The following is a 23,250-nucleotide window of genomic DNA, read 5'->3' as shown; positions in this document are numbered from 1 at the left end:
ACATACTACTTCCCAAAATAAGAGCAACTGAAAGTTAAACTGTACAAGTTTACCTCATTATTGGTATAATGGAGATCCATAGACTGTCCAAAGGCAATTTTAGCCTTAGATCTCAGATCTTCCAGTTTAACTGGTCTGGGGAATTGAAGGATTCTATACAGACAGAATTTTAAGATAATTAATTTTCTTAGGCATAGTTAAGTAACATATTTAAAACAGTTATCTCTTTGGTAGAGAAATACAAAATAAAGTCTGAAACTGCTTTATGAATATTAAAAAAGCAATTGTAAAATGTTCAATGAAGAAAATGATTAAAATTAAACTATGTGACTTCTACATAATGGAATGCAATGAAATGGTTAAAAAGAATGAAGTTTATCCTTAGGGATTTTAATTTTGATTTCTGTATCCTTATCAACTCAACATTTTTGATCACCTATATATCATGTAAGTATATCCCCCAAATAAGTATTTAAAAATTTTAAATTCTAATATTTCCTTCCTATGTAGTAAAGGACTGGCCTGTACTGCCCATAGGAGGCATGCAGCTAAGCTCAGAGATTTCTATACCAGACTGTAAACTCTGTAAGGGGGAAGGACCATGTCTGTTTTAGTCTTTATTCCTTCACGGACCAGTACTTAGAATACTTAATAAACAGTGCTCAGTAAATGGAAAAGAACTGAGGAAATATCCATAAAAGAACAATAAATAGGGGGAAACAGGATGGAATATCTGGTATAACCCATTTTTGTAGACAATTCTGTGTAAAGCACATTTACTTCTTCAGGTTATAGGACTTATGAGCCTTTTTAAAGTCCTTAAAATGGATAGCTCTTTCATTAAATGAATTTAATGAGACACTAATAACAGAAATGAAATCCCATCTTCTTTAACTCCTATTAAACTTTGTTAGCAATTTTGTTGTCAATTACCACCACCGCCCACCACCACTACACTGAGATAGAGATACCCAGTAGAAGGCTAGGCTTATACCTTTGCTGATTAATTTATAGCCATCATTCCAACTCTCTTTCTCAAAGTTACTAATTAAATACATATCATATGATTGAGGTCTCTCAAACAAAATTATGAATGTTAACTCCATGTACATAAATTCTATATATCTGAAGGAATTATACAATTACAATGAGGAGAAATATATTTAATTTCCTCCAAGTAAAAATAAAAGGAATGCTAATATTTAAAGGCTGCATTATACAATGACCTTTTTTATTTCTTAAAATAAAAACATTAATCATTTCTAATGTTTAACCTAAATTCTGAGAGATTCTATTTGAAGTCTAAGTGCATGTTATACATTACCAAGGACTATTCCACTCTCAATTTGTAAGCCATGAACCTCCACTAAAGTCCAGAAAAAAACCCTTAATGGCTTTAATTATGACTCATTTGATTAAATCAATAAACTAAGATGTAATGTTTCTTTCCTTACCTTTTTTCCCCTCTATGTTCAAATTTGACTCGAACATCATTCTATAATGAAACGATAAGTCATTTCTGAGATCAGATAATATTTCTAGAATTTCTAGGTCATTTTTTTTTCTTAGTCACCCCTTTCCTGCCCCCCACCTTTGTCACTCATTTAAAATAGAGGAGGGGGAAAGGATGTTTCATTTTCAGTGTGAACTCCAATTAACTGATTGTGTCCACAAAAGAGCCGACCTGAGAACGGTGCTGTTGAATCTGGGCTGAAAGCAAAGAATACCACAATCTCTTGGTGTTAGCACCAAGGGTATGAGACACTTGCTAGTCTGTTAAAGGGAAATATAGAATACTATACTCTCACTTTTTGTGTTGAACATCCCAAACAAATTTTATTTATAAAAATCAAAATAATGCTCATTTATAAATACAATACACTATTTTAAAATAAAAACAATTTGCTTATCTTAAATGCTTTAAGAATGGATGAAATATCATCATTAGAGAGCAATTACCACGTTAAATGATACTCTAGTACACCCATTTGGAAAAAAAAAATGTATGACAAACAACAAAATATTTGACTTAAAAGTGTAAACGAGAAGACACTTTAACAAACCCTCTCTAAGACCGGGATATTCATGACAAATAACTCATTTAACAACAATATGTATTTATTAAAATATTAAAACAAATACCTGCTTTTTTGGTGATGAAGCTTTTGTTTTTCTGGTTTCCTGTAAAGATAATGCTGGTCGACTGGCTTTATGAAGAACAGCCAAATCTTGCATGATTGAGTTCAAAGCTTGCTGATCATCTGAGTATTTTAAAAGTAATATATACACAGGATTGTAATTTCAATATTTATTTATCATAGATATCAAACACAAAATTGATCATGAAATTTAATGCAAAATGCATTAATTTAACACAAAAAAAAATGCATCGAGGACATTTTGAATGCCTACACTGATATTTTGGTGAAATAAAATTTTAATTTAAAAACTGAAGACAAATAACATTAAAACTGCCCTAGACTCAAGTACTAGTTTCACACTAGGTGTGACATTTACAGGCAAGATAAAGCCATTCTGATTCTTCTAACAATGTAACATCCGAGTATAGTGTCAAAACAGTCCCATCATAACAAATTACTTTCTATGACTCCTAAATAAAACATCAGTAGAGGGTCGCCTGGGTGGCTCAGTGGGTTAAGGCCGCTGCCTTCGGCTTGGGTCATGATCCCAGGGTCCTGGGATCGAGCCACATATCAGGCGCTCTGCTCAGCAGGGAGCCTGCTTCCTCCTCTCTCTCTGCCTGCCTCTCTGCCTACTTGTGATCTCTGTCTGTCAAATAAATAAATAAAATCTTTAAAAAAAACAAATAAGTAGAACACCTAAAATTTTAATTAAAGCAAGTTGGGTGGGGGAAAAATAAGACTTTCATCATTATTTGGCATTTATGTTCAAAGTACAAATTCCTTTTAGAGTTTTTCATCAGTACTTCAAGGGAGAAACAAAAAGCTTTATCTGTGGATAATGACCTAATGATATTTGGAAGTGTTTTCCTGAATTTCCTCACCATGAAGTTCAACAAGACTACAAACATTTAACAGATTATTTAATGATCTCAGCCATTAACAACATAAATGGTAATAATGTAAGAAAAATGTATTCCTTAGAAAAAATGTGGTGAATCCTTAAGTGGTGAACCCCTAAAACTGAGTGAAAGGATTATGAACCATGAACTTTAAATTTCTTCCAAATATATAAATTTCTTAAGCATGAATCTCCAAGTAATAATAATTACATGCACTCTGGAAAAGTTCATGCCTGGCTTAAATCTCTTATCACATTTATATATGCTAATTTCCTTATTTAAAAAAAAATGAGTACATTTTTTCTATTATAGATGTTAATAAAAGAGTAAAGAGGACCATTTGAATAAAAGTAATTTCTTAGTGAGATGACATACAAATGAAGGGCAATTTAAAAGTCAGGTTTCTGGGGCACCTGGGTGGCTCAGTGGGTTAAAGCCTCTGCCTTCAGCTCAGATCATGATCCCAGAGTCCTGGGATCAAGCCCTATATCAGGCTCTCTGCTCAGCAGGGAGCCTGCTTCCTCCTCCTCCTCTCTCTCTCTCTCTGCCTGCCTCTCTGCCTACTTGTGATCTGTCAAATAAATAAATAAATAAATCTTAAAAAAAAAAAAAAAAGTCAGGTTTCTTCATCTAGTATTCTCTCTGGACATCAGAATCTAAGTAAGTCCCAATCTATTTTAGCAGTTTATTTTGAATGTCCCTATTAGGATATCCTGCATGACATGGTCATTCCAAATTTGTAAGTTAACTCAAAAAGTGTTTTAATCAAAAATCTATTAAGTAAATAAATACAAAACATTATACAAGTCTACATCATAAAACTTCTTTATAAAAGTGTTCTTCATGCACACAGAGAAAAATTTTTCTTCCCCATTTTATCCCTTAATTACAGACAAAAGTTGCTTTTGGTTTGAACTCACCCATCACGGCAACCAGCTCAACAATTTGAAAATTAAGAAAATGGTTCTTCCATCAGCATTCTTTACTTCCTGAGGAGGAAAAAGGATGAACACATTAGTAATAGAAATAGAAGAGGCAGCCACACACAAAATAATCAGAATAAGGTGTGCCTGGGTGGCTCAGTGGGTTAAAGCCTCTGCCTTCAGCTCCGGTCATGATCCCAGGGCCCTGGGATTGAGCCCCGCATCGGCTCTCTGCTTGGCAGGGAGCCTCCTTCCCTTCCCTTCTCTCTGCCTGCCTCTCTGCCTACTTGTGATCTCTGTCTGTCAAATAAGTAGATAAAAATCTTTTTTTTAAAAAGTCAGAATAAATAACACTAACGAGAAAAATACAGTATTAATACTTTATATATTTTACTGGGGAAAGGTGCTTTATTTTTGCAAGATAATTATTGAGAATGAACTAAGGATCATTATCATAGTCCATATTAAATTTAACTCAATATTTTTCAGGCTCCTGTCTAAGCTAGAAAAAACAACAGAATTTTTCAAAGTCAAAAATCTTTTTTTCTTCCACTTGCCCAAAGTCGAAAATCTTTTATTTTTTATTAAAAGGTTTTATTTATTTATTTGGGAGAGAGAAAGAGCAGGGGAGGAGAAGAGGAAGAGGTGGAAAGAATCTCAGGCAGACTCTGCGCTGAGTGCAAAGCCCGACTTGAGACTTGCTCTCATAACCCATGAGATGACAACCTGGGCCAAAACCAAGAGTTGGACGCTCAACTAAACCACTCAGGCATCCCAGCAAGGTCAAAAATCTTAGTAATAGCCCCATAAATTCCTACAGGGCAGATATAAAATGAGTAGAAAAGGTCATTACCTTTAAAGACAAAAAAGGAGAACATTAAAAATATAGTAAATATCTACAAAAATTCTCTTCCAAGAAAGAAAAAAAATGTCAGAATCAACTTTTTCAGAACTCTGGAACTACCCAAAAGGCTTGTAGCAATCTGAGCAGCATTTAACAATCTTAGTAAAAAGAGAGCCTCTAACCGTCCCTATTTGTATCTCCCACCCTTACCCCTGGCTCAAAAATAGCAATGTAGGGACGCCTGGGTGGCTCAGTGGGTTAAGCCGCTGCCTTCGGCTCAGGTCATGATCTCAGGGTCCTGGGATCGAGTCCCCCATCGGGCTCTCTGCTCAGCAGGGAGCCTGCTTCCCTCTCTCTCTCTCTCTGCCTGCCTCTCCATCTACTTGTGATTTCTGTCAAATAAACAAATAAAATCTTTAAAAAAAAAATAGCAATGTAAACCAACAGTCTACAGTAATTGTGAAAATAAGCAGCCTGACTACCACTGGAGAGGGCAGAATGGAATTGGAACTTCTTCAAAGTCTGATTCCAAAAATAAATGCCATATAACCTATCGAGTGGTTGTTCAATAGACCCAACTTGAAAGGCAGAATTTATTTAACTTGACTAAAGTTCTTCCAGTGCAAAGAGCTTGGAGGTTTTGATGAAATGTAAAAAGAATTGCTGCATATCTAAACGGTCTGAGAGAGGGGAGAACTGTTGGGGCAAACAATAGGTTTTAGCCAAGTTGAGGAATGAGATTTCAGAAAGGAGCTCTGAATAGCTCCAACAGATTCCTGGGACTCAAAGTCACATATATGCCCAGAACTGTTGCAAAATAAAGAAAGGCCAAAGACGGCCCTAGGCTTCCACCTAACAACTAAACTAACTTCAGTGACCACATACAACACAAAATACAAACGTTAAACAATTAGTGCCCAAAAGTCACTAAAAAGTAAGAACAATTAAAACATACTGGAGTTGGAGAAGAATCTGATTTCCAGAGGTGGCATACTTTTTTTTTTCTTCAGAAAAAATTCTGAGATATATAAATATAATATGACCCATACACTGGAGTGGGGGAGGGATGAGCAGAAATTGACTGTAAGGGGAGCCCAAATGTTGAACTACCTAGACAGAGAGATTAAATCAGATATTTTATGGGGGCCTGGGTGGCTCAGTGGGTTAAGCCTCTGCCTTCCGCTCAGGTCATGGTCTCAGGATTCTGGGATTAAGCCCCGCATTGGGCTCTCTGCTCAGCAGGGAGCCTGCTTCCCCTTCTCTGCCTACTTGTGTGATCTTTCTCTCTGTGTCAAATAAATAAATAAAATCTTTAAAAATGTTTTAAAAATTTTAACACAGAGAGAAAGAGGAGAAGGGAGCTGGGGGAAATTGGAGGGGGAAACAAACCATGAGAGACTGTGGACTCTGAGGAACTGAGGGTTTTGGAGGGGAGGTTGGGTGAACCTGGTGGTGGGTGTTATGGAGGGCACATATTGCATGGAGCACTGGGTGTGGTGCATAAACAATGAATTCTGGAACACTGAAAAGAAATTTAAAAAATAAATAAAATTTTTTTTAAAAATTTTAATTAAATAAATAAATCAACTATTTTAAATATGTTCAAAGAACTAAGGAATGTATGAGAATGATGACTCATCACAAAGAATATCAATAAAAACCTAAAAACTTTAAAAAGAAACCAGACAGAAATTTCAGTTGGAAAACATAATATCTGAAACCATTACGCACACCAACTTATGCATAATGGGAGTCCCAAAAGAGGAGAAAGAGAAAGGTGCAGAAAGAATATTTTTATAAAAGTGAAAAACTTTCTAAATATGATAAAAAACAACTTACACATCCAAGAAGTCCAACAAACTATAAAAAGGATAAAAATCAAAGTGATCTACACCTAGATGCATCACACTCAAACCGTTAAAAGATAAGGAATCTAAGAGCAGCAATAAAGTAGGAACTCATCATTTACCAGGGATGCTTAAATGATTTTTGTTGATAACATAAGAAGGCAGAGAGCACTGGGTAACATTCAGAGTACTGAAAGAAAAAAAAAAAAACTACCAATCAAAAATTCTATATCCAACAAAACCATCCTGCAAAACAGAAAAAAAATTAAGACATTCCTACACAAACAAACACAGATAATTCATTACAACTAGACCTGCACTATAAGAAATACAAAAAGAGTTCGTCAGGCTAAAATATAAAGGACACTGGATGGCAAATCCAATCCACATGCAGAAAGTAATGGTAATTAATTATATATCTAAAGATAAAAAAAGACCGCAAAGGGGCTCCTGGGTGGCTCAGTGGGTTAAAGCCTCTGCCTTTGGCTCACGTCATGATCCCAGGGTCCTGGTATCGAGCCCCGCATCAGGCTCTCTGCTCAGCCGGGAGCCTGCTGTCTCTCTCTCTCTGCCTGCCTCTCTGCCTACTTGTAATCTCTGTCAAATAAATAAATAAAATCTTAAAAAAAAACAAAAACACAAAAATGTTTTTTGTTTCTTTTCATTTCTTCTATATGTGAATGTAATAGGTACAAAAATGGTCCACCCCAAAGATGTCCATATCCCATTTCCTAGAACCTTTGCAAATATATTACCTTACATGGCAAAAGGATCTTTGAAAATATGATACCTTAACAAATTTAAGATGAGAGAATTATCCTGGATTACTGGGGTCAGACCTAACATAATCACAAGGATCCTTATAAATAAAGGAATAAGCAGGAAAGTGAATGTCAGAGTGATGCTGCATAGTAAAGGCTTGACCTGTCACTGTTGGCTTTGAAGATGGACCAGGATAGCCATGAGCTAAAGAATACAGGCAACTGCTAGAAAGTGAGAAAGGCAAGAAAAATGGATTTTTCCCCTTTAGCCTCCAGAAGGAGTCTGGCAGAGTCTGGCAATGCTGACACCTTGATTTTTAGCCCAGTGAGACTCATTTCAGACTTCTGACTTCCAAAAATTTAAGACAATAAACTTAGGTTGTTTTAAGCCACCAAATTTGTGGTAATCTGTTACAGGAGTATGGAGCGAGTACTTAAGACCACACCCAGTTTCTATGACTTGCCAGAGAACTCAACTGACTCAGCAATACAGTTCACACTAACAAGCTGTAATTTATTATGCCAAAAAGATAGAGGGCAAAATCAGCAAAGGGAAAAAGCACATGGGACAAAGTCCAGGGAAGGTTAGGGCTAGCTCTTAAGGATCTTTTTTTAATAGTCACATAGGACACAATTCCTCTTGCCCTCCACCCAGCCGTGAGTTATGACAACACATGTAAAACATCACCAATCAGGAAAGATTAGAGACTCAGCACCAAGGGTCTTATTAGGAGCTGATCAATAGGTATCCTCTGCCTAGCACATACCAAAATCCCTAACTCCCAGAAGAAAAGCAGGTGTTCAGCAAAAACTATATTGTTTGTAGAAGGAGCTTAGGCACGGTGAATCATTATTATCATTTAGGCAGTTGTGGACCCTGGTAAATTCTCAGATGCTAACCAAGGGTGGACCTCTTAGAGCAGTTCATTCTAAGGATACACAGTGAGGCCCACTATGTTAATTCTCTTCTACACAAGCAACAATAAGATATACACAGGTTTTTTTTTAAACTGCATAGAGCAATAATATAAAGTGTTTTGCTGTGCACATAATATGTAATAATATAATTTGTATAACGACAGCAAAAAGGAGAATGGAATTACATTAAAAAGTGTATGTATACCACTATAATTAAGTTGGTATCAACCCAAACTACACTGTTTTAAGTTATTAATTTTAATCCCAAGTCAATTCTAGAAAAAAGATGCAAAAGGAACAGAAGAAATAAATTAGCATACAAGAAAATATCTAACACAAAAGAAAGCAATAACAGAAAAATGAGAAACAAAGACCTAACACACATAAAACACAAATATAAAGTAGATGTAATTCTACCCATGTATAATTACATAAGTGGAATGAACAAACCACTTAAAGAATAGAGATTAGCACAACAGACTAAAAAGCACTGATCCAACCATATGCTGTCTACAACAGACACACACTTCAGATTCAAAGGCAAAACAGAATGAAAGTAAAAGGATGAAAAAAGATACCATGCAAGCAGGAGCCTTCAATCAAGGACCTTAAATCAGTAATCTAAACACCTACCTTAAGACCCTGGAAAAAGAAGAGCACTGTAAACCCAAAGTAAGCAGAAGGAAGGAAACAATAAGGATTAGAGTGGAAATAAACTAGGAAATAAAAACACAATATAAATTTTTAAAATCAATGAGACAAAGCATTGGTTTTCTACAAAGAGAAAATTAACAAACTTTTAGCTACATTAAGCAAGGAAAAAAGAGAAAAGATACAAATAACTAAGCTCAGGAATTAAAGACAGCATTACTATCAACCTTACAGAAATAAAAATAAGGAAATACTATGAACTATATTTCCAATGAATTAGATCACCTGGATGAAATAGACAAATTATTAGAAACTACCAAAATTAACTCAAGAAGAAATTTAGAAATCAGAATTCAATATAAAAACTAATGAGATTGATTTAGAAATGAAAAACTTTCTGCAAATAGAAGTCAAAACCAGATGCCTTAAAACATTTAAGGAAAAATTACTACTAGTTATTAAATGAGAGAGAAAGAGTAGCGAAACCAAGTATTACTCTGATAACTAAACCAGACAAAAACATTACAAGAAAACTAGATACTCAAGTGAATATAAATATAAAAGTCCTCAACAAAACCTAGAAAAACCAAATCTAGAAGGTGAAAAAAAAAGAGATTATACACTATGAATATGTGGGATATATCCCACAAAAGCAAAGCAGGTTCAGCATACAAATATCAATGTAACAAATAATATTAATAGAATATAGGACAAAAACCAAATGATCATCTCAACAAAGAAAATGCATCTGCCAAAATCCAACTGCCTTAAATACTCAAAAGATTAAGAACAGAAGGGAATTTTCCTCAAGTTGATTAATAACACCTATGAAAAAGCCACAGCTAACATCATACTTAATGGTCAAAGACTAGAGGCATGACCCTGAGATTAGAAACAAGACAAGCATGGCTAGTCTTGCCACTCCTTTTTAATACTGAACTGCAGGTTCTATTCAGAAGATGAGGCAAGACAATGAAATAAGTGGAATCCAGACTCGATAAGAAGTGAAAGCATTCCTATTTGCAGGCGATGATGTTGTATAAAAAAAATTATAATAAATTCACAAAAACATTATTGGAGCTAATGAACAAGTTCCGCACAGCTGCAGACGGAACAGATTTTTTAAAAATCATTAGTATTTTTACATACTAGTAATGACTTTATGAAAATGAAATTAAAAATAATTTCCATTTGAATATTATTCAGCCATTAAAAGGATGAAATTTTTCCATATGCAACAATGTGGACGCAGCTAGAGAGTATAATGCTAACTGAAATAACTCAGTCAGAGAAAGACAAATACCACATGATTTCACTCATATGTGGAATTTAAGAAACAAGACAAAGGAACAAAGGAAAAAAAGAAAGACAACCCAAAAAACAGATTCTTAACTACAGAGAACAAACAGATGGTTACCAGAGGAAAGGTTGTGGGTGGGCCCGAGGGATGAGTGAAACAGGTGAAGAGGATTATCCTGATGGCCACTGAGTAATATACAGAACTGCTAAATCACTACATCGTACACCTGAAACCAATTTAACACTGTATGTTAACTATGATAAAAGTGAAATAAGAATTTTTTTAAAATCACATAAAAAGTGAAGTTCTACTTACCAAAAAGAATAAATTACTTAGGAATATGCTTTTAGAAACACAAGTCTTATATACACTGTTTATAAAACATTATTGAATAAAATTGAAGATCTAAATGTACAAAAAGGCATCCCACATTCATGGATGGAAGACAATATTTTTAAGATGGGAATATTTCCAAAGTGATCTATAGATTCAATGTAATCTCTATCAAAATCCCATTGGCTTTTTTTTTTTTTTTTTTTTGGCAGAAATGGGAAAGCTGATTCTTAAATTCATATGGAACTACCAGAGGCCGTGAAGAGCCAAAACAATATTGAAAAGGTTGGAAGATTCACATATCCAGATTTCAAAGTTTATTAAAAAGCTACAAAATCAAAACAGTGGGAGTACTGACATAAGGATCGAGAGTGATGGAAAAGAACTGAGTCCTAAATAAACCCGAACATCTATGGTCAAATGATTTCTGACACAGTTGTCCAGACAACAGTGCATGAACAGTCTTCAGTAATGTCACTGACCTGGATATTCACATACGAAAGCATGAAAATGGACTCCTACCTCATATAAAATGCAAAAAAAAAAAAAAATGGATCAAAGACATAAATGTAAAAACTAAATTCATAAAACTCTTAGAAGGGAATAGAGGTATAAATCTTCATGACCTTGGATTATGCAACAGTTTCTTAAATGTGACACCAAAAGCAGAAGCAACAAATGAATAAACTGGTTTTCATCAATGATAAACATTTTTGTGCATCAAAGGACACTATATCAACACAGTAAAAAGACTATCCAGGGGCACCTGGGTGGCTTAGTTGGTTAAGCAACTGCCTTCGGCTCAGGTCATGATTCCAGGGTCCTGGGATCGAACCCCACATAAGGCTGGCTCCCCGCTCAGCGGAGAGCCTGCTTCTCTCTCTCCCTCTGCCTACTGCTCTGCTTACTTGTGCTCTCTCTCTGTCAAAAAAAAAAAAACAAACAAACAAATAAAATCTTAAAAAAAAAAAAAAAAAAAAGACTATCCACAGACTGAAAGAAAATATTTGCAAATCATATATTTGATAAGGGACTAGTATACCCAGGTATATACCCAAGAATACTAAAAACATATAACCACATAAAAACATGTACGCTAATATTCAATGAAGCATTAAAGAGTCCAAAAGCAGAAACTCAAAAGTTCATCAATTGATGGATGAATAAACAAGTAATATATATCCATACAACAGAGTATTAAGTCATTGAAAGGAAAGAAGGACTGATACCTATTCCAACATTGATGAATCCTAAAACATGCTAAATTAAATAAGCCAAATATAAAATGTCACATATATATGACTGCATTTATATGAAATGTCCAGAATAGGCAAATCTACAGACACAGAAAGATTAATGGTTTCCCAGGATGGGGTTATAGGAAATAGGAAATGACCGTAAGTCATAATGTGTTCTGGAGTTAGTAGTAATGGTTATACAACTTTGTGAATATATTTAAAAATACGGAGTTATATGTATACTTTTTAAAAAGTGTATTTCATGGTATATGAATTATATCCTGGAAGAACAGAACAGAGGAAAGGGAGAGAGGGAGGCAGAAAGGGAGAGGAAGAAACCATAACAGAAGTGGGAGATTCTGTTAATAACTAGAGATCATTTGCCCACCTAGAAGAGCAACAGGTACTCAGCTCCAGTCAACAGATGTCTACACGAATTCATGCTCAGTCATCATCAAATATGCTGATTTTTCAAAAAGCTCCAAATTTTAAAGTGAGATATCCTCATTTTCAAGTATTAGCAGCTAATTCAAATTTTTTTTTAAAATTGTGTGTATTTTTGTGTTTTATGCTGCCACTTTGCAACCACTGACATTATTTTAGTAATTCTCTATTGGGGGTGGCATACAAACATACAGTTTGAAAAAAATTAAACATTACAACTGCTTTAATTTCTTCTTAGTTTTAATATTATTTTGAAATGCAAATAACAGTAAAGAATTGTCAAAGAAAATTTTAAATATATATTAACACATGGAATATAACAAAAAACATAAAAATGCCCTTTATGTCACCTTGGCAATACTATACTTAAGGGCAACTACTATGCAACCTCAGTTTTTATGGTATTTTAATTAAGGCAAGTAGAAGGCTAAATTTTAAATAGCTGAGAAACAAAGATATAGGCTAAACCCCCTATTTAATAAATAAGAAATCTGAGGATCAAAAAGGTAATATAATTTACCCAAAGTCATAAAGCTGCACAAAGTTAGGACCTGAATGCTCATTTCTTATTTCTCACTCAAACTTTCTACATGGGGCGCCTGGGTGGCTCAGTCTATCAAGCCTCTGCCTTCGGCTCAGGTCATGATCTCAGGATCCTGGGATCGAGCTCTATGTCAGGCTCTCTGCTCAGTGGGGGGAGCTTGCTTCCACCGCCATCATCACCTCCCCCCTGCCTGCCCCTCTGCCTATTTGTGATCTCTGTCAAATAAATAAGTAAAATCTTTTAAAATAAACTTTCTATAACATTGTGTATGTAACTCAAATTCACCTTTCAAAAACGCTAGCATGGGAAATTCTCCTACCCCATATATGTACATAGAGAATGTCACAAAATGGTTGAGGAGGGTTTATTCGGTACATTGTCTTTCTAAAAACTCAAATTCTCAAATGAATTTTTTAGTTTTTCACTTAAAATGTTTAAATCAAATTTTGAGTAACCTCAAAAATAAAGTATTGTGAACACAAAATTTTTTCCAAAACATCCCTTTCAGGAAAAAAAAATAAAATTCCCCAAATCACAACAGTTAAGTCAAAGAGGCATAAATCTACTAGAAATCAGCTCAAGGCTGCACTTTTAAACAACTATGATACTTTGACCAATATTCTGAGGCTAAAACTGGCAAAACCATGAAAATAACTAAATTAAGTACACAGCAAGTTAATAGAAAAAAACTAAACAAAGGTGAATTACATCTGTACCTGAAAGTTCTTATCCACAACTTATTTTTCTGTTTGTAATTTTGACATTTATTACCATAGATTAGTTTTGTCTGTTCATAAATTTCATATTAATTAATTCACATAAGACATACTCTTTTGTATTTATTTTCACTCCATATCTGTTATGGCTCTGAGATTCTTCCCCATTACCCAGATGAGTATTTTGTTCATTTTCATTGCTGTGTAATATTCCACTATTTGACTATATCTCAATTAATTTTACCCATTCTATTACTGATGGACATAAATATTGCTTTCAGTTTTTGGCTATTACAAATACTACAGACCTCCTTGAACATATCTTTTGGTGAACACAAACACATATTTCTGTTGGATATACACCCAGAAGAAATTGCTAGGTCACTAAGACATATATAGTTAACTTTAACAGATCTGGCCAAGTGCTTTTTCAAAGTAGCTGTTAATCTATATACTCCCACTAGCAATGTAAAAGAGCTCCAGTTTTTCCCAGTCCTCACTGATCCTATTAGTCATTCAGGTGATTATATAGTATCTCACTACCATTTTAATTTACAATCACCTGATAATTAATGATATTGAATACCATTTCAAAATGGCATAAAGAATTGAAAAAGCATGATCCTATTATATGCTGTCTATAAGATCAAATGACACAATAGGTTGAAAGTGAAAGGACAGAAAAAGGTATACCATGCAAACAGTAGCCAGGAGAGCTGGAGTGGCTACACTAATATCAGACAAAATAAACTATAAGTCAAAACTGTTACAAGACACAAAGAAGGGCATTAAATATTGATAAAATGGTCAATTCATGATGAAAATGTAACAATTATAAACATGTATGCATCAAACAGCAGAACTCCAAAATATATTAAGCAAGCATGGACAGAATTAAAGAGAAATACATACCTACACATTAACAATTGAAAGCTCAATATTCCACTTTCAATAATAAGAGCAACCACACAGATCAACAAGGAAACAGAGGACACGAACAACACTATAGACCAACTGGACCTAACACACCTATGCAGAACACTCCATTCAAAAACAGCAGAATATATATTCTTCTCAAGTCCACAGGGAACATTTTTCTGGATAGACCATATGTTAGACCACAAAAAAAGTCAATAACTTAGTAAGACTGAAATCAAAGTACCTTTTCCAATCATAGTGGAATGAAACTTCAAATAGCAAAAGGAAAACTGGAAAATTCACAAAGATGTGGAAATTGTACAGCAAATTCTTAACCAATGTTTCAAAGAGGAAATAACAGGGAAATTAGAAAATATCTTGAAAAAGATGAAAATGAAAATACCATACCAAAACTTAACAGGATGCAGCAAAAGCAATACTAAAAGAGAAACTTAGAGCTATAAATACTGAAGTAAAAAAAAAAGAAATTCAAAACCTAACTAGTTTTGTTGACTGCTTCTTTGGCTGTGCAAATTTTTTATCTTGATGAAGTCCCAACAGTTCATTTTTGCTTTTGTTTCCCTTGCCTTTGGAGACAAGTCCAACAAGAAGTTGCTATGGCTGAGGTCAAAGAGGTTGCTGCCTGTGTTCTCCAGGATTTTGATGGATTTCTGTCTCACATTTAGGTCTTTCACCCATTTTGAGTTTATCTGTGTATATGGTGTACAGAAATGGTCCAGTTCCATTCTTCCACACTGGCTGTCCAATTTTCCCAACACTATTTGTTGTAGAGACTGTCTTTTTTCCATTGGATATTCTTCCCTGATTTGTCAAAGCTTAGTTTGCCCACAGAGCTGAAGGTCCATTTCTGGGTTTTTTATTCTGTTCCACTATCTATGTGTCTGTTTTTGTGCCAGTACCACACTGTCTTGATGATTACAGCTTTGTAATAGTGCTTGAAGTCCAGAATTGTGATGTCACCAGCTTTGGTTTTCTTTTTCAACATTCCCCTGGCTATTGGGGTCTTTTGTGATTCCACACAAATTTTAGGATTATTTGTTCCAGCTCTGTGAAAAATGTTGATGGTATTTTAATAGGGGTTGCACTGAATGTATAGATTGCTCTGGGTAGCATAGACATTTTAACAATATTTAACATTTAACAATATTCTTCCAATCCATTAGCATGGAATGTTTTTCCATTTCTTTGTATATTCCTCAATTTCTTCCATAAGTGTTCTGTAGTTTTTAGAATATGAATCCTTCACCTCTTTGATCAGGTTTATTCCTAGGTATCTTATGATTTCTGGTGCAATTCTAAATGGCATTGATTCCTTAATTTTTCTTTCTTCTGTCTCATCATTAGTATATACAAATGCAACTGATTTCTGTGCATTAACTTTATAATCCTGCCAACATTGCTGAACTCCTGCATGAATTCTCCCAGATGTCCAGTGACAGATGAATGGATAAAGAAGATATAGTATACACAACACACACATACACACACACACACACACACACACACAGAGGAGCATTACTCAGCTATCAAAAGGCTGAAATCTTACCAACGTAGATGGAACTGAAGGGTATGATGTAGATAGAACTGAAGGGTATGATGCCAAGCCAAGTAAGTCAACCAGCAAAAGACAATTATATGGTTTCACTCATATGTGGAATATAAGAAATAGCACAGAGGATCATAGTTCCCCTCAATGGGAAGAAATCAGAGAGGGAAACAAACCATGAGAGTCTCGTAGCTACAGGAAACAAACTGAGGATTGCTGAAGGAGAGGTGGATGAGCGGATGGAGTAACTGGGTGACAGGCATTAAGCAGGATGCATGATGTGATGAGCACTGGGTGTTACATGCAATTGACTACTGAACTCTACATGTGAAACTAATGATGTGCTATATGTTGGCTAGTTGAATTAAAAAAAACCCTAATTGTATATCTTAATTAGTAAAATAAAAACAAACTAAATGTAAACCTTATAGAAGCAAAGAAATAATAAAGGTTAGACAAGAGATAAAACTAGAGAAAAGAAAAACAATAAAGAAAAATCAGTAAAACCAAGAGTTAGCTCTTTAAAAGATAAACCTTTAGCTAAGACCAAGAAAAATACAAAAGATTCAAATAAACTAAAATCAGAAATGAAAAAGGTAACATAACAGAAATAAAAAACATGTGGGAGCAGTATGAACTGTACATGGAAAACTGTATAACCTAGGTGAAATGGACAAATTTCTAAAAACATAAAATCTACCAAGGCTGAATAATGAATAGAAAATCTGAACAGACCTATGATCAATAAAGCTATTAAACCAGTAATCACAAAGCCCCCAACAAGAAAAGCCAAGGACCAGATTCCACTAATGCATTTTATCAAACACTGACAGACTGTTTCTTCTGAAACAATTCTTCCAAATTCTGAAACATTCTTCCAAAAAACTGAAGAGTAAGGAGCACTTCCTTACTCACTGGATGAGGCCAACATTACCCTAATACCAAAGCGAAACAGACATTACAAGAAAACTACAGACCAATTACTCCTTATGAATACTGATGAAAAATTCCTCAACAAAATACTAGCAGACCAAATTTAGCAGCATATTAAGAGGATTATATACCATAACCAGTGGGATTGATTACTGAAAGGCAAGGACAGTTCAACATACAAAAAATCTATTTTATATGTCACTAACATAATACAGGGGAGAAAACATAAGATATCCTCATGTCATACAGTAAAAGCATCTGACAAAATTCAACACCTTTTCACGATAAAAAACACTCAAGAAAGAAGCAGTAAGAGGAAACTTCCTAAATTTAATAAAGATCATATATGTAAGAAAAGCCCACACCTAATATCAAATCCAGTAAACAAAATGAAAAACACTAGAAACGGTAAATACAAGGATAAGTTTACAGGTTGTATTTTTTTGTTTTGTTTTAAAATTTTATTTATTTGTCAGGGAAAGAGAGAGAGAGTGCACACAAGCAGGGGAAGCAGCAACCAGAGGGAGAAGCAGGATCCCCACTGAGAAGGGAGCCTGATGCCGAATTCAATCTCAGGATCCTGGAATCGTGACATGCACCAAAGGCAGACACTTAAACGAATGAGCCACCCAGGCGTCCCTAAAATGTTTTTTAATTCTCTTACGCTCCTTCAGAAACGTGATTGTAGGGGCGCCTGGGTGGGTCAGTGGATTAAGCTGCTGCCTTGGGCTCAGGTCATGATCTCAGGGTCCTGAGATTGAGCCCCGCATGGGGCTCTCTGCTCAGCAGGGAGCCTGCTTCCTCCTCTCTCTCTGCCTGACTCTCTGCCTACTTGTGATCTCTCTTTCTCTGTCAAATAAATAAATAAAATCTTAAAAAAAAAAAATCAGTAGGACACCTAAAATTTTAGTGATTCCCAGAGTTGGAAGAAGAGGGGCAGCGAGAGAGATGTGTAAGAACCACCATAAAAATGGATACAAGTTATTATGTACTTGTCCAAATCCAGAGAATGTATAATACTAGGAGCAATCCCTAATATAAACTACGAACTTGAGTGATTATGAGGTATCAATCTAGGTTCATCAATTTTAACAAATGTACCAAACTGGTGGAAGATGTTGATAATGGAAGAGACTATGCATAAGAGGGTCAGGGACAGAAAGAATGTGTGAAATCTCTGTAGTTTCCCTTTAATTTGGCTGTGGAACTAAAACTGCTCTAACAAAAGGTCTTAACTAAGAAACAAAGGAAAAAATAAATCAGAGCATGTTAATTCTCTCTCTGCTCAGAACTTTTCAGTAGTTTCTCATCAAATCTTTAATAAACTCAACAGTCCTTGCCAGAGGTTACATGCCCATACATAATCTTGTCTTTCCAATCTGTACCACCTCTACCCTGGTTTTATGGAGATGTAACTGACTCCCTACTTCTTGTCATTATGTTCTACTACAATAAAAGTTACATTAAATGACACTACTGGATGATTCCTCTCAAAAAAGAAGGCTTGGGGCGCCTGGGTGGCTCAGTGGGTTAAGCCTCTGCCTTTGGCTCAGGTCATGATCCCAGGGCCCTGGGATCAAGCCCCACATCGGGCTCTCTGCTCAGCAAGGAGCCTGCTCCCCCCCCCCCCGCCTACTTGTGATCTCTCTCTGTCAAATAAATAAATAAAATCTTAAAAAAAAAAAAAAGATACATTTAAATAAATTAAAAAAGAAGAAGAAGAAGAAGGCTAGGGTGCCTGTGTGGCTCAGTTGGTTAAACATCTGCCTTAGGCTCAGGTCATGATCCCAGGATCCTGGGATGGAGTCCTGCATCAGGTTCCCTGCTCAGTGGGGAGTCTGCTGCTCCTCTGCTCCTCCCCTCTGCTCACGCTCTCTTGCTCTCAAAATAAGAAAATAAAAATCTTAGGCGCCTGGGTGGCTCAGTGGGTTAAGCCTCTGCCTTCGACTCAGGTCATGATCTCAGGGTCCAGGGATTGAGTCCCATATCGGGCTCTCTGCTCAGCAAGGAGCCTGCTTCTCCCTCTCTCTCTGCCTGCCTCTCTGCCTACTTGTGATCTCTGTCAAATAAATAAATAAAATCTTAAAAAAAAAAAAAAAAAGGCTGGTAGCTAAAAACATATATATCCACAGCAATACACTCTGATTCTCCATCTCCTATCCCCCATCCCCCATATTTCACCTGTCTTCTTTAGAATCCCTTCCTCCATGTTAAATATCTGGATGTTAAATATCAGTGTTATTTGAGGTTCCATTCTCACACTATTGGTCTTTTCATTCTATTGGCTCTACTGGAGCAACATCATCTTTTCCTTTGATTACAACAACCACTACCTATAAGCTAATCAATAACCCTCAAATCTTTATCTCCAATCTATAGCTCACCTTCACATTTAAAATTACAGAAAATAATCTGAAATTTCAACCCAGGGCCGTATGCTAAGGATGGCAAGCAATAAGCTAAAAGGGGCTTTGATTACTTCCCCCAGTCCCCAGGCTGATCATATCAAAAAATTAATTTGGTAACGCTTTGTATTTATTACACAAAGCCAAATATATTCCCTGATATACTGAAATATTGAGAAGAGGGGGCTCTGGGCAATCACTCCCTGATTTTACCATTTACATGAGGAATTCCCTCATAAAACTGTCAGACCGTCACATTGAAAAACCTTATAATTCACAGGGTACTGGACAAAGTATTCTAAAGGGTTTGGCCTCAACAATGGAAAAATTTTGTGATGAACTAACTAATTGCTGCTCTGGTTCCACCTAACAAGCTTAGAAGTTAAAAACAAGGGGTGTCTGGGTGGCTCAGTGGCTTAAGCCTCTGCCTTCAGCTCAGGTCATGATCCCAGGGTTCTGGGATTGAGCCCCACATTGGGGTCTCTGCTTGGCGGGGAGTCTGCTTCCCCTGCTCTCTCTGCCTGCCTCTCTGCCTACTTCTGATCTCTCTGTCAAATAAATAAATAAATAACCAAAAAAAAAAAATAAAATAAACCCACAAAAGGACCTGTTTCTAAGTAACTTACCTAAATCCCAGAACAAAGAATATTTATAAGAACACAAAACTGCAGGGCCCATGAAGGTAAAATTCATAATTTGCAATATCAAATCAAAAAGTATTAAGTATGGAAAGGAGAAAAACATGATTCAACCAATCAAAACAAACAGATCCAGAAATAACAGAGATGATAAAGTCATTAAAATAATTGTTATAGCTACATACCACATGTTTAAAGAGAGAAAAGATGTTAAGTACACACAAGGAGCAGCGCCTGGGTGGCTCAGTGGTTTAGGGCCTCTGCCTTCAGCTCAGGTCATGATCCCAGGGTCCTGGGATCGAGTCCCACACTGGGCTCCCTGCTCAGCGGAGAGCCTGCTTCTCCCTCTAGCTCTGCCTGCCACTCTGCCTACTTGTGCTCTCTCTCTCTCTGTCAAACAAATCAATAAATAAAGTCTTAAAAAAAGTTTTTCCTTGGAGGTTCCTCAAAAAATAGAAAGCTAGCTACCCTATGACCCAGCAATTACACTACTGTGGAAAGAGCCAAGATACCCTTCAACAGAGAAGATGTGGTCCATATATACAATGGAATATTACTTAGCCATCAGAAAGGATGAATACCCAACTTTTGCATCAACAGGGATGGTACTGGAGGAGATTATGCTGAGTGAAATAAGTCAAGCAGAGAAAGTCAATTATCATGTAGTTTCACTTACTTGTGGAACATAAGGAATAGCATGAAGGACATTACAAAAAGGAAGGTAAAACCGAAGGGGGGTAAATTGGAGGGGAAGATGAACCATGAGAGACTATGGACTCTGAGAAACAAACTGAGGGTTTTAGAGGGGAGAAATGTGAGGGGATGGGTTGGCCCAATGATGGGTATTAAGGAAGGCACATACTCCATGGAGTACTGGGTGTTATATGTAAATAGCGCATCTTGGAACACTACATCAAAAACTAATGACGTACTATATGGTGACTAACATAACATGATAAAAAAAAAAAAAAAAATGGGCACCTGGGAGGCTCAGTCAATTAAGTGGCTGCCTTCAGCTCAGGTCATGATCCCAGATACTGGGATCGAGATCCACGGGGGGCTTCCCGCTTGGCAGAGAGCCTACTTTTCCCTCTCCCTCTGCCTGCTGCTCTACCTACTTGTACTCTCTCCCTCTCGAATAAATAAAATCTATGGGGGGGGTGGAAATGTTTCTCCTATTTTATTTTATTTTTTTAAAGATTTTATTTATTTATTTGACAGAGAGAAATCACAAGTAGATGGAGAGGCAGGCAGAGAGAGAGAGAGGGAGGGAAGCAGGCTCCCTGCCGAGCAGAGAGCCCGATGTGGGACTCGATCCCAGGACCCTGAGATCACGACCTGAGCCGAAGGCAGCGGCTTAACCCACTGAGCCACCCAGGCGCCCCCTGTTTCTCCTATTTTAAAAGTCTCTTTAAAAAGGTAAATGTGGGGTGCCTGGATGGCTCAGTTGGTTGAGTGTCCAACTCTTGATTTCAGCTCAGGTCATGGTCTCCAGGTCATGGAATCAAGCCCCACATTGGGCTCTGTGCTCAGCGTGGAGACTGCTTGTCCTTCTCCCTCTGCTCCTCCCCTTACCCCTGGATCCCTCTCTCATTTTCTCTCTCCAATAAGTAAATAAAATCTTTAAAAAATAAAATAAAAGATGAAAAAAAAAAAACTGGGACACCAATATACCTCACTATCATAGATGCAAAAATATATAAGTTTTAGCAAACTGGATCCATGCACATTTGAAATAATAACATATCAAGACAAACAGTATTCCAGGAATGCAGAGTTGGTTTACACCAGAAAATAAATCAATGTAATTCACTATATTAGCAAACTAAGAAAAGAAAAACCATCATCTCAACAGACACACAAAAAAAATGCATTTGACAAAACTGATCACTCATTCCCGATTTAAAAAAAAAAAAAAAAAGATTCCTCCTAGCAATGAATAAAAAGAACCTTCCTCAACCTGATAAAGGCATCCAAAAAAACAGCCAACATCTGTTTCACTGATGGAAGACTGAATGTTTTCCTCAAGATCAAAAACAAGACAAATGAAAAAGGGGTCTAAATGACTCAATGAGAAAAGATTAGGCTTTTCAACAAATGGTACTGGGAGAACTAGATAGCCACTTACAAAAGAATGAAGTTAAGCCCTTGCCTTGACGTGTACAAAAATTAACTCAAAATGGATCAAAGACATAAATGTAGTGAGAGCTACACCTGGATAATTCTCAGAAAAAAAAGAACAGTAAATCTATGTCCTTGAGCTAAGTAATAGTTTCTTAGACATGACACCAAAAGTACAAGCAACAAATGAAAAAATAATACATAAGATTTCATCAGAAGACTTTAAAAAAAACAAAAAAGTAAAGACTTTTGTGTTCCAATGGATACCATCAAGTAAATGAAAAGATGCACAGCAAAGGAAACCAACAAAATGAAAAGGCAACCTACCAAAAGAGAAAAAGATTTACAAATCATGTATTGATAAAGGACTAAGGAACTCATAAATGTAGATGAATATTGCTCCAAAGAAGAAATACAGATGGCCAACAGACACGGGGAAAGATCCTCAACATTACTAATCAGCAGGAAAATGCAAATCAAAACCACAATGAGATATCAACTCACACCTATCATCAAACAGACAAAATATAACAAGTGTTGGCAAGGATGTGGAGAAAAGGGAACCCTGGTGTACTTTTGATGGGAATGTAAACATGTAAACTGGTATAGTCACTATGGGAAACAATATATAAGTTCTTCAAAAAAATGTAAAAACAGAAATACCATATGATCCAATAATTCTACTTCTGGGGATTTACCTGAAGAAAATAAAAACATTAACTTGAAAAGATACATACATCCCTGTGTCTATCACAGCATTATTTACTTGTAATAGCCAAGATACGGAAGCAACCTAAGTGTCCCTTGATAGCTGAATGAGTAAAGAAGATCACACACACACACACATACACACACAGGACTATTACTCAGTCATTTCAAAGAATCAAATCTTGCCATTTGCAACAACACAGATAGACCCTGAGGGCATTATCTTGAGGTCAGAGAAAGACAAATACATATGATCTCAACTATATGTGGAATCTACAAAATCCAAAGGAAGAAAAAACAAAAAAACCAAGCTCACAGGTACAGAAAACAGACTGGTGGATGCTGGAGGCTAGAAAGTTAAAGGGTGAGTGAAATGAGTAAGAGTGGCCAAAAAATAC

The 23,250-nt window shown here is 36.0% G+C and overlaps 1 protein-coding gene across 1 annotated transcript in view; it reads right to left on the bottom strand.

The window, feature by feature from the left end:
• Positions 1-23,250, bottom strand: part of MAP3K2 (mitogen-activated protein kinase kinase kinase 2) — an 86,087-nt gene that overhangs the window by 36,754 nt on the left and 26,083 nt on the right. The window contains exons 2-5 of the mRNA XM_059166563.1: positions 3,964-4,032; positions 2,143-2,261; positions 1,455-1,495; positions 54-153 (exon numbers count right to left, since the gene is read on the bottom strand). Of these exons, the coding sequence (XP_059022546.1) occupies positions 54-153; positions 1,455-1,495; positions 2,143-2,261; positions 3,964-3,967 (264 nt within the window). The 5' untranslated portion in view covers positions 3,968-4,032. The remainder of the gene's footprint in view (positions 1-53; positions 154-1,454; positions 1,496-2,142; positions 2,262-3,963; positions 4,033-23,250) is intronic.

The sequence above is a fragment of the Mustela lutreola genome, chromosome 3 (assembly GCF_030435805.1).
Source record: "Mustela lutreola isolate mMusLut2 chromosome 3, mMusLut2.pri, whole genome shotgun sequence".
Taxonomy (NCBI): domain Eukaryota; kingdom Metazoa; phylum Chordata; class Mammalia; order Carnivora; family Mustelidae; genus Mustela; species Mustela lutreola.
This window is presented reverse-complemented; position numbering and strand designations above follow the sequence as displayed.